Here is an 11,773-nt window from a genome sequence, read left to right as displayed (position 1 = left end):
ATCCAGCTGGCCGTCACTTTGTATCTTGCAAGTGGTTAACAGCAAATTCTATGGACAATAAGAGTTACATCTTAGCACCTTTCCAAACATCTGCCGGCCAGCACACGACGCTTCAGCCCGACCACAGGCTTCTGAATTTCACGCTATTTCAGGGGGTTCCACTGTGTTTTATTAAATTAAGACTGTGGAGTACCATGTTTTTGCCGGCCCCTAGTTTTACTTTGGTTTGTAGCCCCCCTGAGCAGTGAAGGTCTGCACGTTTGTTCCTTATTTTTCTTATTATCTTAAAAAGACTTATTTTTCTTAATAAATAAATAAATAAATATTTTTTTTCCCCTTTTTCTTTTGTTCGGAATTGGGGCGATGGAAAGCAGAGCGGAGACGCACCCAGCGGGGGCCCCTGGAAACCGTTAAGGCCGGGGACGTTCTTCGGAGGGGAGACGCTCTATCGCGCCGGTCGCGTCGGATGCAAAGCGACCCGTTTGAATTGGCACAATTACTTAACTTATCGATGAATCCCACAGTGCGGCGAGAAGGAGAAGCGCGTAACAAACTGTACTTTAAAGTGTAATTTAAGTCCCTAATTCAGATCCGGAGTCCGCACGTCAAACTGTCAGAGCCCCGGGCCGTCCCTAACGAGGCCGGCTGCGCTAACGAGGCAACGACTCCCAGGTGCCGCGGGGCCGCGGCCGGCCGGGCGCAGCTGCGCCTCGTCGGGAGCCGCGGGCGGGGCCCGCCCCAAAGCCTCTTAAGCTCCTCCGGAGGCTGCCGGGAGCCACGGGGGAGTTTCTGCGGTTCTGTATGGGAGACGGAGTGAGTTCTGTTTCTTTGTCGGGCCCTGGTGCTGCTGAGGCTGAGAAGCGGTACGCGGGTTTTTTTTGGGGGGGGGGGACGGCGCCTTCAGGTTCTCTTTAATGTTCTCTTTAATGTTCTCGTGGTGTCGTTTTGTTTCAGGCTGCTGTGAGCCCTTTTGCGGTAAGGACCAGCCCAAACAGGTGAGCGGTTCGGGTAGTAAGGGGACGGTGAGCGCTCGGGAGCCGCCAGGATCTCCGGAGCTGGCGGCTGTCGGACCCCGCTCTTCTCGGGGCCGGCGTTAGGTCGCCGCCGGGCTCCCCCGGCTGTGCGGAGCCGATACGGCGCCGCCGCCGCCGCCCGGCTGCCGTCGCGTTTTCGGAGGCGGCTGCCGCTCCGACCCCCGAGTCCTCGCACAGCCCCGGGGTGCTCTCCGCCCCCCTCACCCTCGGGATTTCTTTTAGCGGGTGCTTCAGTTCTTCAGGCTCTCCTCGGTAGGAGCGAACGCGATGGGGCCGTATTCGTGCAGCCTCTGTGCTGCCGGGAGAGAGAAGCGAGGCCAAGGGCTGCTGAAACAAAAGGTTTCTCGTGTTGCAGGCTGAGCGAGGGCTGTAGCAGAGCCTCTCATCGTCCGAAGCAGGCAGCTCGTGGAAGCGGTGAGTGTTTGAGAGTCGCTCGGTAAGATCTCCCCTGCTGGGGCTCCTGTAGGGTTGCTGCCCGACTGCCTCCGTGTCTTTGGGATCGGCACGGCGCCGCCGCTGGGGGCTCCCGCGTGGCTTTTTAGTAGGACCGGCACGGGGCCTCCGCCCGAGACCGAGCACGATCCCGGGGTGGCCTCGGCCACTGCGGAGTGTTTTGCGGGTGCTCTCACCCATCCCGTTTCCAGCGGTGGGAGCGAGCAGGTTGGGACCGTGGTTTTTGTTTTTTTTTCCCCGCCTCTTCCTTCCCGTGTAACTGCAGGAGCACGATTTAGGTTCCCACCGTGGAGACCTGGCAGGGCAGCTCGCACGACTGGAGTGCTGTCGTGGATGGCTCTGTTCCTTTTAGGAAAGACAGACCGGTCAGGCGGTGGAGTCTCTTTTCGAGGGAGAGAACGGGAACGTATCGAGCTCCACCTAGGGATGACTGAAGAACCAGCGGAGCGTTTGTGCGTGAGGCTGAAGAGGCAGGTAAAAGTGGGTGACCTGAGTGGGGGTGTTGGTCACAGACCAGGGTGAGGAAGCTGATAGACCTTCTGCACACAGCTGGAAATGGTGCCCACAGCTGTGAGGCTAGTTCTCATGGTAGGCTCCAGGAGTTTCCTGCAATGTGTCAAAGGTAAGATCTTCTGACACAGGTGACGAAGGAGGCATTGAGGAGAGGGGCTGCTGGAGCTCCCTATTGCAGAAGAGCCGTTTGGGGACAGGAAGGCCAGGGGCAGCCTGGAGCGTGCCAGTCACGAGACCGCAGCGTTTGGGATCTTGTGTGGAAGCTGCAAAGCAATGAGTAGGATTGAAACACTGGACTTAGAGGGAGCCAGGTTTGTCCTCTTGAAGGGCCTACTTGGAGGTAACCCTTGTTCAAGCATAGGAAGGGGTCCTGTGAATGCTGGAGCATTACTTCGTCCATGCTGAGGTGCGCTGCGTCCCAAGGAGGAAGGAAGTGCGCAGGAATGGTGGGGGACCTGCAGGGCTGACTGAGGAACTTGAAGGGGAGAAGGAAGAGAGAGGCTGAGGAAGGCCAAGTCCCTCTGAGTATCAGCTTTGGGAGGGAGGTCAAGGCTAATGGAAGTTTGTCAACAGGAGAGACTGGAGAAATTGCAGGCCTGTGCTTCACAAGGCAAGGGCCTGAGTAATGGAGGATGGAGGACATGCTGGATGCCTGTTTTGGTTTCAGTGGTTTCTGCTGAGAGTGCTCCTGGGGAACCTGGGGTCCTGGAGGAGAGAGTCTCAGAGTAAGGTTGCCTTCCCCTCAGTTGCGGAGGAGCTGGTCAAAAGTGGTTCAGGCAGAAAGGAGGCCAGCAAATGCCTGAGCTGTGGAGGGCTATGCCTGTGCCCGCTGAGAGCTGGCAGCGGTGACCGGCAAATGGCGCTCTCTGTCACTTTTCCCTGCTGTTTCCTGTGGGAAAGGTACCTGAAGACTGGAGGATGGCGGATGCCACCGCAGCCTTCAGAAAGGGTGTGGAGGATGGCGTGTGCAACTTGGAGGTAGGTTGGCCTCACCTCTGTTCCTGGGGAGGTGACGTAACAGCTTGTTGCAGGTGTCATTGCCATGTGACCGGAGGAGAAGGAATGTGCAAGGAGCAGTCCAGGTGGATGGACAGAGGGGAAGTCATGCCGGACCAAAAGGTAGCTTTGTGCGTTGTCTTGATTGTGCAGTGAGAGGAGAGGAGGGTGGCAGTTAGCAATGCGTGCTGCGCAGGAGCCGAGTTGACGGGGATGAGTGGCGTGTGGCAGTAGGGGGGCAGTGTGCATGTTTGGTATCACCAGAATTCCTCTTTAAAGAGGAAGAAGAATGATTTCCCTGTGAGCGGGATGGGAGAGGGTGCCCGGGGAGGTAGCGGAGTCCGGTTCCCCGGGCCCCATTGCAGTTGCGTGCGGGCGCTTTGCAGTGGGGCCTTGGCATTCTGTCTGGCTGTGTGATCTGTGCTCTTGTTGCAGGGCGAGGGCTGCAGCGGAGAGCTTTGCCGAGAGGGTTGGCTGGAGCAGGTGTGTGGTTTCCCCAGCAGTGGGATGAAGGAGGTGAGAGAGGGGGACCCCCAGGCGCGCCCCCTTGGAGGTGGTTTGTGGAGGTCTCTGTGCAGGTTCAGGCCGGAGGCAGGATGCTGGTGGTGTGAGCGGGGTGCCCCTGTGGAGCAAGGTGAGCTGTATGTTGTTACCTGTGAGGTGGGTGGCGCCCCAGGGCTGGAGGCAGTGGCTGTGTGGGTGACGATGTGCTTTTTGTGACAGGGTGGAAGGTGCGTGGCAGGTCCTGTCCTGGAGGAATGGAGTTGATGGAGCGTGGCCCTTTGATGCTGGAGTGAGGGGTCCTGGTGGGGCTGAAGTCCTGCGTGGAAGAGGGAGATCCTGGGAGCTGCGATGCGGAGGAGGAGCGGAGCCAGCAGGTAGGCCTGGGGTGCTGTGTTGTTTTGGGGCTTGGTTTGTGTTGGTGATGTGGCAGGCTGGCTTGGTGGTGGTGTTGTTGTGGGGCTTGTCTATTTTGTTTTTTTTCTGGTTAGGAGGTAGGTGGTAGAAAGTGGCTTGGGCGGTTTGAGTGTGGAAGGTGGAGCTGGTTGTTGGGTTTGGTGGTGGTTTTTCTTGGGGCTGTCTGGCTTTGTGTGGCTGTTGGCAGTAGTGTGGCAGTGTCTTTTGTCTTCAGGTGGCCTTTGGTGTGTGTTTTTTGTTTGAGGCTGGTGGCAGGAGTGTCTTGGGGTTGTTGACTTGTGGCTGGTTGTGTGGGCAGCAGTGTGGTGTTTATTGTGGAGCTGTGTGGTGAAAGAGCAAAGAGCAGAGCCTGCCCTGGGGGTGGGCTGTGCTCTTGGCTGGCGGTGGGGGGCTGTGGAGTGGGGATTGCACTATCTCAAAGAGATTATTTTTTTTGGGTGGGAGGCGGGGATGGTCAGTCTCGGAAGTGGGAGGAGAGAGCTCCCCCTGGGGGGGGGGGAGGAGGGTGAGCTCCCAGAGTGGGGTGGGGAGCTCCCCTCCTGGGTGGGGGAGAGCTCCCCTCCTGGGTGGGAGGGGGGGCTCTCCTTCCTCCCCGCTCTGGGGAGCCCCCCCTGGGTGGGGAGGGTGAGCTCCCCAGAGTGGGGAGCCCCCCTTCTCGGTGGGGGAGAGCTCCCCTCCTGAGTGGGGGGGGGGGGCTCTCCCTCTTCTCCACCCCCCACTTAGGGAGCCCCCTCCTGGGTGGAGGGCCCCCCTGCATGGGGTGTGAGGGAGGAGTTTCCCCTCTTGGCTGGGGGACTCCCTCTGTGGGGTGGGGAGGGGGAGCTCCCCTCCTGACAAAGCTGACAAAGATGTCTCTTCCCGGGGTGCTCTAGTGGCTCCTGTGTGGTGATGGCTGCTTAGTGGTGGTGTTCCTGGTCCTGGGCTGAAAGGAGGAGGAGAAAGCTTTTAGTGCCTTACTTCAAAGCTCAGGTAAGGCCCCTTGGAACCAACTTCTTGTTGTGACTGAAGAGGTTGCTTAGAGGTTGCTGTAGTCAGTGCACCCTGGGGGTTGGAGGAAGTGGCTGGAGGGTGGTGTTTGCCTGCGGTGTGGGGGAGTAAACCATCTCTAGTGTATGCAGGATGGATACTGCAGCAGCAGCCTAAGTAGACTGAGACCCTCATGAAGGAGGGAAGCTGCTGCTGTGCTCTCAGACTTTGGCATGCTGCTCTTGGAGGGGGAGCAGGGGGGGGGAAATCAGATAAGCGGGAAAACTAAAGGAGGGAAATGCTGATGACCTCTCCTCTTGTGAGAGGTCTCTAACATGGCCAACTTCATTTTTGTTTATATAAATAAAAATGAAGGTATCTCCTTCTGTGGATAAGGCAAAATGTTCAAGAGCGTACCTCATGACCTGTGCTGGATTGAACTGGTAGATGGGCGGCCTGAAACTTAGAAATGGGTGACTTTGTAATAGTGGGAAAACCAGGTCTCCTGTTTGAGAGACCTCTTCCACTTTCTTTACGTTCTTCAGCTTCTGGCCGAAGCAAAACTGCATAGGGGAATGTCTAGGGGTAACTCTAAATCCTTACTTACCACAATAAAAGAGGAGGCACCTGCTTTTTCTGTGCTGGGGGCTTCTTCCCTGGCTGATGCCATTCCCTCGGTAATCTTGAGGGGTGAGAAAGGGGAGGCAAATGCCCTCTTCGGTGGGTGGTCGTTTGGCATTGTGTGTTCTGTTTAAAAAAAAAAAGGTGAGACTTATGTTAATAACAAATATTTACAGATCACCTACTCCAACAGCACCATGCCTCAGCCTCACTTCGCTCACCAGCTGAAATTGCTGAGGATGTTTCCTGTGTCTGTGTTGTTGCAGCTGAATTTCTGCAAGGCAGCCTTTCTCAGATGCGGTAGGGCTTCCCTGGCTTGAGGATGTATATTGTACCTTCGTGTGGAAGTCTGCAGTTCTTAACTTCACTTTTAGTTAGTTAATGTTCCAGCTGTGCTGCTGTTCAAATGCAGCCACCTCTACAAGGCAGGAGAGCAAAAGGAGTTAATTGACTTGAATACAAAACTACTCTCCTTCTGCCTTTGCTGCTACTGTGTCTCAGTGTGTTAGTAGGTTGACTCATTAGTGCAAGGAGATGTCTGCTGGCCTTTAAGCTGTTGCTGCTGGGGCTAACAGGCTCTGCTTTTTTCCCAGTGGGATGGTGAAGAAGTACACTACTGAGAAGAGAGGAAAAGCTTAACAAGTATACAAGCTGTGTGTAGAATAGGAATGCAGCCTGTGTTGGAAGGGACCTCCCACTTGTAGCTCTGCCCCGGTCTGCCTGAACTTCAACTGCCATCTCCAGTGGTAGTGTCCAAATGCTTCTCCAACTCCCTCAGCCTGGGGCTGTGACTGCTGCCTGGGGAGCTTGCTCTAACCGCCCTCTGGTCCAGGGTCTTGTTGTAATCTCCAAGGTGGCTTAATACACGCACATTACCATGCATCTAAGTCCCTTGCCCTGGTCATTTCTAGAAATACTGAAGTGCGTGTGCCCTGAAATGAAGCCCCGTGGCCCCTGATGAGTGCTGGTCTGCTGGCCTCTTGCACTCTCATTTATTCTAACAAATGCTTTGAGCCCCTTTTGCAGGGGGCTGAGTCACAGCTTAGCTTTTAGTTTAAGGTTTTAGGAGGAAGGGGTGTTTCATGGTGTGAGATTTAGTCCTCAGGCCTGCTTTCCTGACAAGGATTTTCTTTACCTACTCCCATGGACGACAAATGCTTTGAACCAGACCAGAGGACAAGATTTCATGCTTTGGTAACCTGGGCTTTCTCTTCCGCAGTGGGATGTTGTAGAAACACACAGGCACAGTTTGATAAAACAGAAAATAGAGCAGTTACTGAATCTGTGTCTGAACTAGAAGTTGATGGCGTATTCCTCTGGTAGAGGAATGTGAAAAGAGCGGGCCTGAAGCAGGAGTAAGTTTATAGCTAAAGCGTAAAGATCTTGCTCTCGCCCTAAGTTGGGAATATTTAACTGCTGCAAGCCCAGTCATTTCACTGTATGCATTTTCTGCCTAGTACCAGTATGCGTGCCTTCCAACAACCAGAACAGCTGAGCAAGGAGTACTGTTTGCAGCTATGAAGCCTACAAAAGCCAAAAAACCTCTGTTGATTCATAATGTCTTTCTTGGGCATGCATGTTCAGAAGAGAGCTTCCAGCATGCATACCCATCATTATGAAGTATCTTTCCTTACGAACACCAGTACAGACTCCCTTTCCCTGTCTCTTTTAGCTGGAGGCCTGGGCTTTGTGTGTTTGTGTTCCTCCATCTGTTATGAGAAGAAAAGATTTCCTTTTTTTATTTTGTTTTCAAGACAAATGATAAATAAAAACCCTCATCCTTAACTCACATGAGTATTTGACTGGGAGTGGTTCCAAAAATCTGACCTTTGTTCTCTTTTCATTCATGTTGCACAGCATCCAAGGAAGCTCTAGCCTTCTCCCATTTCTACACTCACTTGAAATAATTACAGCCATAGTTAATTCCCGTCAGCCTCTGTTACTGTGCTGAGAAGATAAGTCCCTTCCCCCAAACCTACATGTTGCATGACAAGCCATGGGGACTCTTTGTCAAAAGCCAAATCTGAGGTTTTACTTAGAAAAGCTGCAGGAAGAACCTGCAATTTTCTCTCTCAAAAGAAATTTTGTTGCTGTTCTCAAGAACGAACTGGTTTCCAACCTATTCACTTTCTGGATGTAAGTTCACAATGGCGATTTTTTTTTCCCCTCCAACTCAGAGTATTTTACTTTTTTTCCTCTAAATGATAATTACCTAGGAAATATCCTTTTTGGCAGCCCAAATTGTAAACTGCACAGAACATTCTCTGCTCACAGAAGCCTTAGTCCTATTTATCCCACGGAAGGTTCCCATTGTTAAGAAGTCCCACACGAAGAAATGGTCAAGAATTTCAGTAATTTTGAGAAAGGTGGATTTTCATTTAAGATTTTTCAGAGATCGCAAGGCTAAACTTGTACTCCCTTTCCACGGGACTTGCTTAGAGTCAGTCTGACCTCCTCCCATGACACTGTGAATAACTCGGTGCTCAGATCAGCATTTAACAACCTCGCTGTGCTATTCCACCCCGAACTCTTTATGCAGAGTCCCTGTGAAGTACAGAGCACTCTGGAAGTGGCTATCTCCACAGAGGTATCAGGTAACACCACTCTTCTCTGTTGAGACTTGACAGGGAATGAAACAGGTTCACCATAAGTTACCTACCTCTGAGCAATTGTTTCTGAATAGCATGTAGAATCCCAAAGACTATAAACAACAAAGAAGAACCCTCCCGTAGAAAACAAGTTCCAATATTAAAAGCCCTGTCATCAGGGAAGCCTCATAAAACAAAAAGATCTGTTGCTCTCCTCGATTCCCCCCCCACACGCACACACACCAAAAGACAACAAAGCCAGCCAAGCAGCATTATTTCAGACAGGTTCTGCTTCTGCAACACTCAATGCGCTTCACAGCTTTCACTTAACTCAGGCAGAGGAGGCTCATTATGTAATAACTACATAAAATTGAGTACAACACTCCATATGAAGAAGAAAAAAATAACTTCATATACGTATATCTATACCCAAGCGCTGAGTTAGAAAGGAGCTCTTTAAGGATGCCTTTCTGAGAGCACGAGAGTTCTCCAGCCCTCAACAGTTCAGATGACACTCAATTTGGCAGGAGATTTAAAAACAAACAAACAAAAAACAGGAAGGGATTTCTACAGGTACACTGCTCACAAGAGAAAGGAACAAGGAAAGCATACTCACTCTCATAAGTGAGAAAGGGCAACGACAGATGGAAGGAAGGCTGAAGTGCTCAATGAGTTCCTCGCTTTAGTCTTTGCTAGCGGTCAGGATTTCCATAGCTCTCATGTTCACAAACCTCCGGCCGGGGGCTGGAGGATTCAAATCCCTCACCCAGTAAGAGAAGAGCGAGTCTGAGACCACCCAATGAGACTGAGTGCGTACAAGGCTATGGGGCCTGATAACACGCATCCCAAGGGTCAGGACCTTGCTAGATACGAGCTCAGACCAGGAGGAGAAATCGTCACTGAGATCAGCCCTGCAGAGAAGAACTTGAGGGTTCCAGCATACTAGAAGCTCCGTGTGAGCCAGCAGAGTGCACTTCCAGCCCAGAAAACCAAGGGTATCCTGGGCTGCAACAAGACAGGGAGGCAATCGTCCCCCCTCTACTCTGCCCTCACAGCGCTCTATCTGGAGACCTGTGCCTGGGGCCCTCAGCATGAGAGAGAACGTGGGGCTGATGGAGTGGGTCCAGGGGAAGGCCACAAAGATGAGCAAAGAGCTTTAGTACTGTTCCTATCAAGAGAAGTTGTTGATGGAACTTGATTTTGCTTACCAAGGAGAAGAAAATGCTTCACTGTGGCTTCTAGCACTTGAAGGTATCTTATAAACAGGAGGAGGACCAACTTTTTACAGGGTCTGTGTAACACTGTAACACGATGGAAAGTACACCAATAACAGCAGGGTGGCAAAGCCCACAGCTGCAGCAAAAGAGAACAAGCCCAAGCGCAACAGCCGTGGGTGCAGAAACAAACAAAAGCAGCTGCTTACCTTCAGAGGGCCTCAAGGATATAAGAATCACCAGCAAGACACCCTCACCTCCACTGCTGACCCTTAAATGAGGCCTGGGAAGGGGCGGATCCTGGCTCCACCCCTCCCGGTCACTCAGCTGCATTGAGTGCACCTGAGGTCCCCTGGGTTGGCCCTGCCTTCCCACCAGGTGCGCAATCACCTGTGATTCAAGCTGTGATTTGGCATTTCCGCTACAACCTGATAGTGACAGAACAAGGTGGAATGGCTTTAAACGAAAAGAGGGAAGATTTAGGTTAGATATTAGGAGGCAGGAATTTCTTACTCGAGGTATTGAGGCACTGACACAGGATGCCCAGGGAGGTTGTGAATGACTCGTCTCCGGAGGCGTTCGAGGCCATGTTGGATGTGGCTCGGGGCAGCCCAATAGAGTGGGTGGCAGCCCGGCCGGTGGTGGAGGCATTCGAGCTCAATGATCTTTGAGGTCTGAGCCATACTGTGAGAGAAATCAATCAACAGAGGCCAAGCCAATTGTATTTTTGTTTTGTTTTGTTCTTTAACATCACATAGATACAACAACGTAAGCCATTCCTAAGTTAAGACCAGAGCACTGACGTGGGTTTTGATCAGCTTTTCTTTTGATGACATTCTATTCAGCTTTGGATAACTATTTGTTGCACAAGCAATGTGTTCGTATCTGGTGATTTTCAAGTCCTCAGTGAGGCAAAGTGTTCCAGTTAGTTAATGGTCACATTGCTGGACTCATGTACAGTTTATTAACTTTTTCGAGCTAGTATTCTAACAAGTAATAAAATACAGACCATAAACTCCCCTTGAAATACAACAGCACAGTTGGTAGAGGACTATATAGGCACTAAAATAAATAAACAAATAAATAAAGCTGCACAACAAAACTTACAAAATAAATCACCTTCTCTATTGTTAAGGTAAGCGTAGATAGGGTATGTAATATCACATAGGTTGCGTCACCAATTCACTGCAGAAACTTACCGGTTACCATGGAAGTCATGTTCTCTGGCTTCATTTTGAAATAATTTCCAGGTTAATTGGAAGTGAATAATTAGTCACAGCTACTGATTAATTAATTGATTCTAAACTAGGTTAGAAGAATTAAGGGACTGCTACCTATTTCTTACTCTTCTTACAAGACAAGCAAAATGACGCTTGTAAATTCTCGGTTCCTGCAAGGATGACACCACAAACCGTGGACAGTACTGTAGGACTGCTAAATAGCCCTCAGAAGGAAGAACACCTAAAAGTGCCTGTTTCCTTACAGATGTTCTGGTGGCTTACGTGTGAGAAATCTGACAAATACAAAACTCTATTAGCTCGGTTCTTTAAATCTGTCCTTTCAATATTGCTTTTCTTTTCCTTTCAAAGGCTTGGATGACCTTGCTGAGGCTGAACAAGAGTACAAAACCTGTGAGTTAAATGGGTGGAACAAAACTACAGCTGCTGCACCTTACCGGGCCGAGAGTCGTGACCTGATCTTCCATCTTTTACACAAAACGAGTCAGATCTTCAGCTTGCTGCCACGAGTAATTCACACATTCTCCAATTCCTCGTATGGAAAGAAGGTTTTCTTCTAAGGGATTGTTCCAATGCGTAAAATCAGTGAATTCACCTGTACAGTAATGAAATACTTTCAATAATTTCATGCAAAACTTTCTTTAAGCAGTGCCTTGGGCCAATCTTTCCATGTGAGAGCTGCATCAGTAAAAGTTCTCCTTTTGGTCCATTTCTGACTTATTTTTTATAATTTAGTTTATAAGTTCAAGTCATCCAACCAAAGCTGTGACAACAGGAATAACAGCCTCGTGGTATAACAGCAGTAGGATTTAGGCACCTGTGGAGGGAGAAACACTGAAGATTTCGCCGTGGGTTCAGGGTCGGCCAAACATTAAAATCCCTTTCTTGTTTAAAGATCAGAATGCACCTTCGTGGGATTCATTTCTTCCTTACATCTCAGTAACAAAGTATGCATTGAATGACCTACACCTTTAAGGGGGAAAATGGTCTCAGTCAAGCGCTGGATGAATATAAATAGTAATAATAAAAACCTTTCAGTAAGGAAAAGCTGAGCATTCTTTTTGAATGCAAACATAAAAATTAATAATAATCATAATCATAATCTGTGGCACAGGACCCAAAGAGACCTTTTCCTCACAGTTTCACACAGCACTTCTCTCATCAGCTCTGAAACCATCTACCTCTGCAACTCAGAAAGCTTTCTTTTTTTCTTTTTCTGAAAGTTCAAGGAT

At 50.4% G+C, this 11,773-nt stretch overlaps 1 protein-coding gene across 1 annotated transcript; it reads left to right on the top strand.

Annotated features, from left to right (window-relative positions):
- The first annotated feature begins 777 nt into the window (after positions 1-777).
- On the top strand, positions 778-11,250 carry LOC112532614. Its single transcript, XM_046943348.1, has 9 exons — positions 778-813; positions 955-995; positions 1,098-1,286; positions 1,390-1,448; positions 1,840-1,961; positions 3,432-3,630; positions 3,720-3,874; positions 4,787-4,883; positions 10,893-11,250. The coding sequence occupies exons 1-7, from the start codon at positions 802-804 to the stop codon at positions 3,791-3,793; spliced, it is 696 nt and encodes a 231-aa protein (XP_046799304.1). The 5' UTR covers positions 778-801; the 3' UTR covers positions 3,794-3,874; positions 4,787-4,883; positions 10,893-11,250.
- The last annotated feature ends 523 nt before the right edge of the window (positions 11,251-11,773 follow it).

The sequence above is a fragment of the Gallus gallus genome, chromosome 6 (genome assembly GCF_016699485.2).
Source record: "Gallus gallus isolate bGalGal1 chromosome 6, bGalGal1.mat.broiler.GRCg7b, whole genome shotgun sequence".
In the NCBI taxonomy this organism is placed as follows: Eukaryota; Metazoa; Chordata; class Aves; order Galliformes; family Phasianidae; genus Gallus; species Gallus gallus.
Note: the sequence above shows the minus strand (reverse complement) of the source record. Positions and strands in the feature narration are given on the sequence as shown.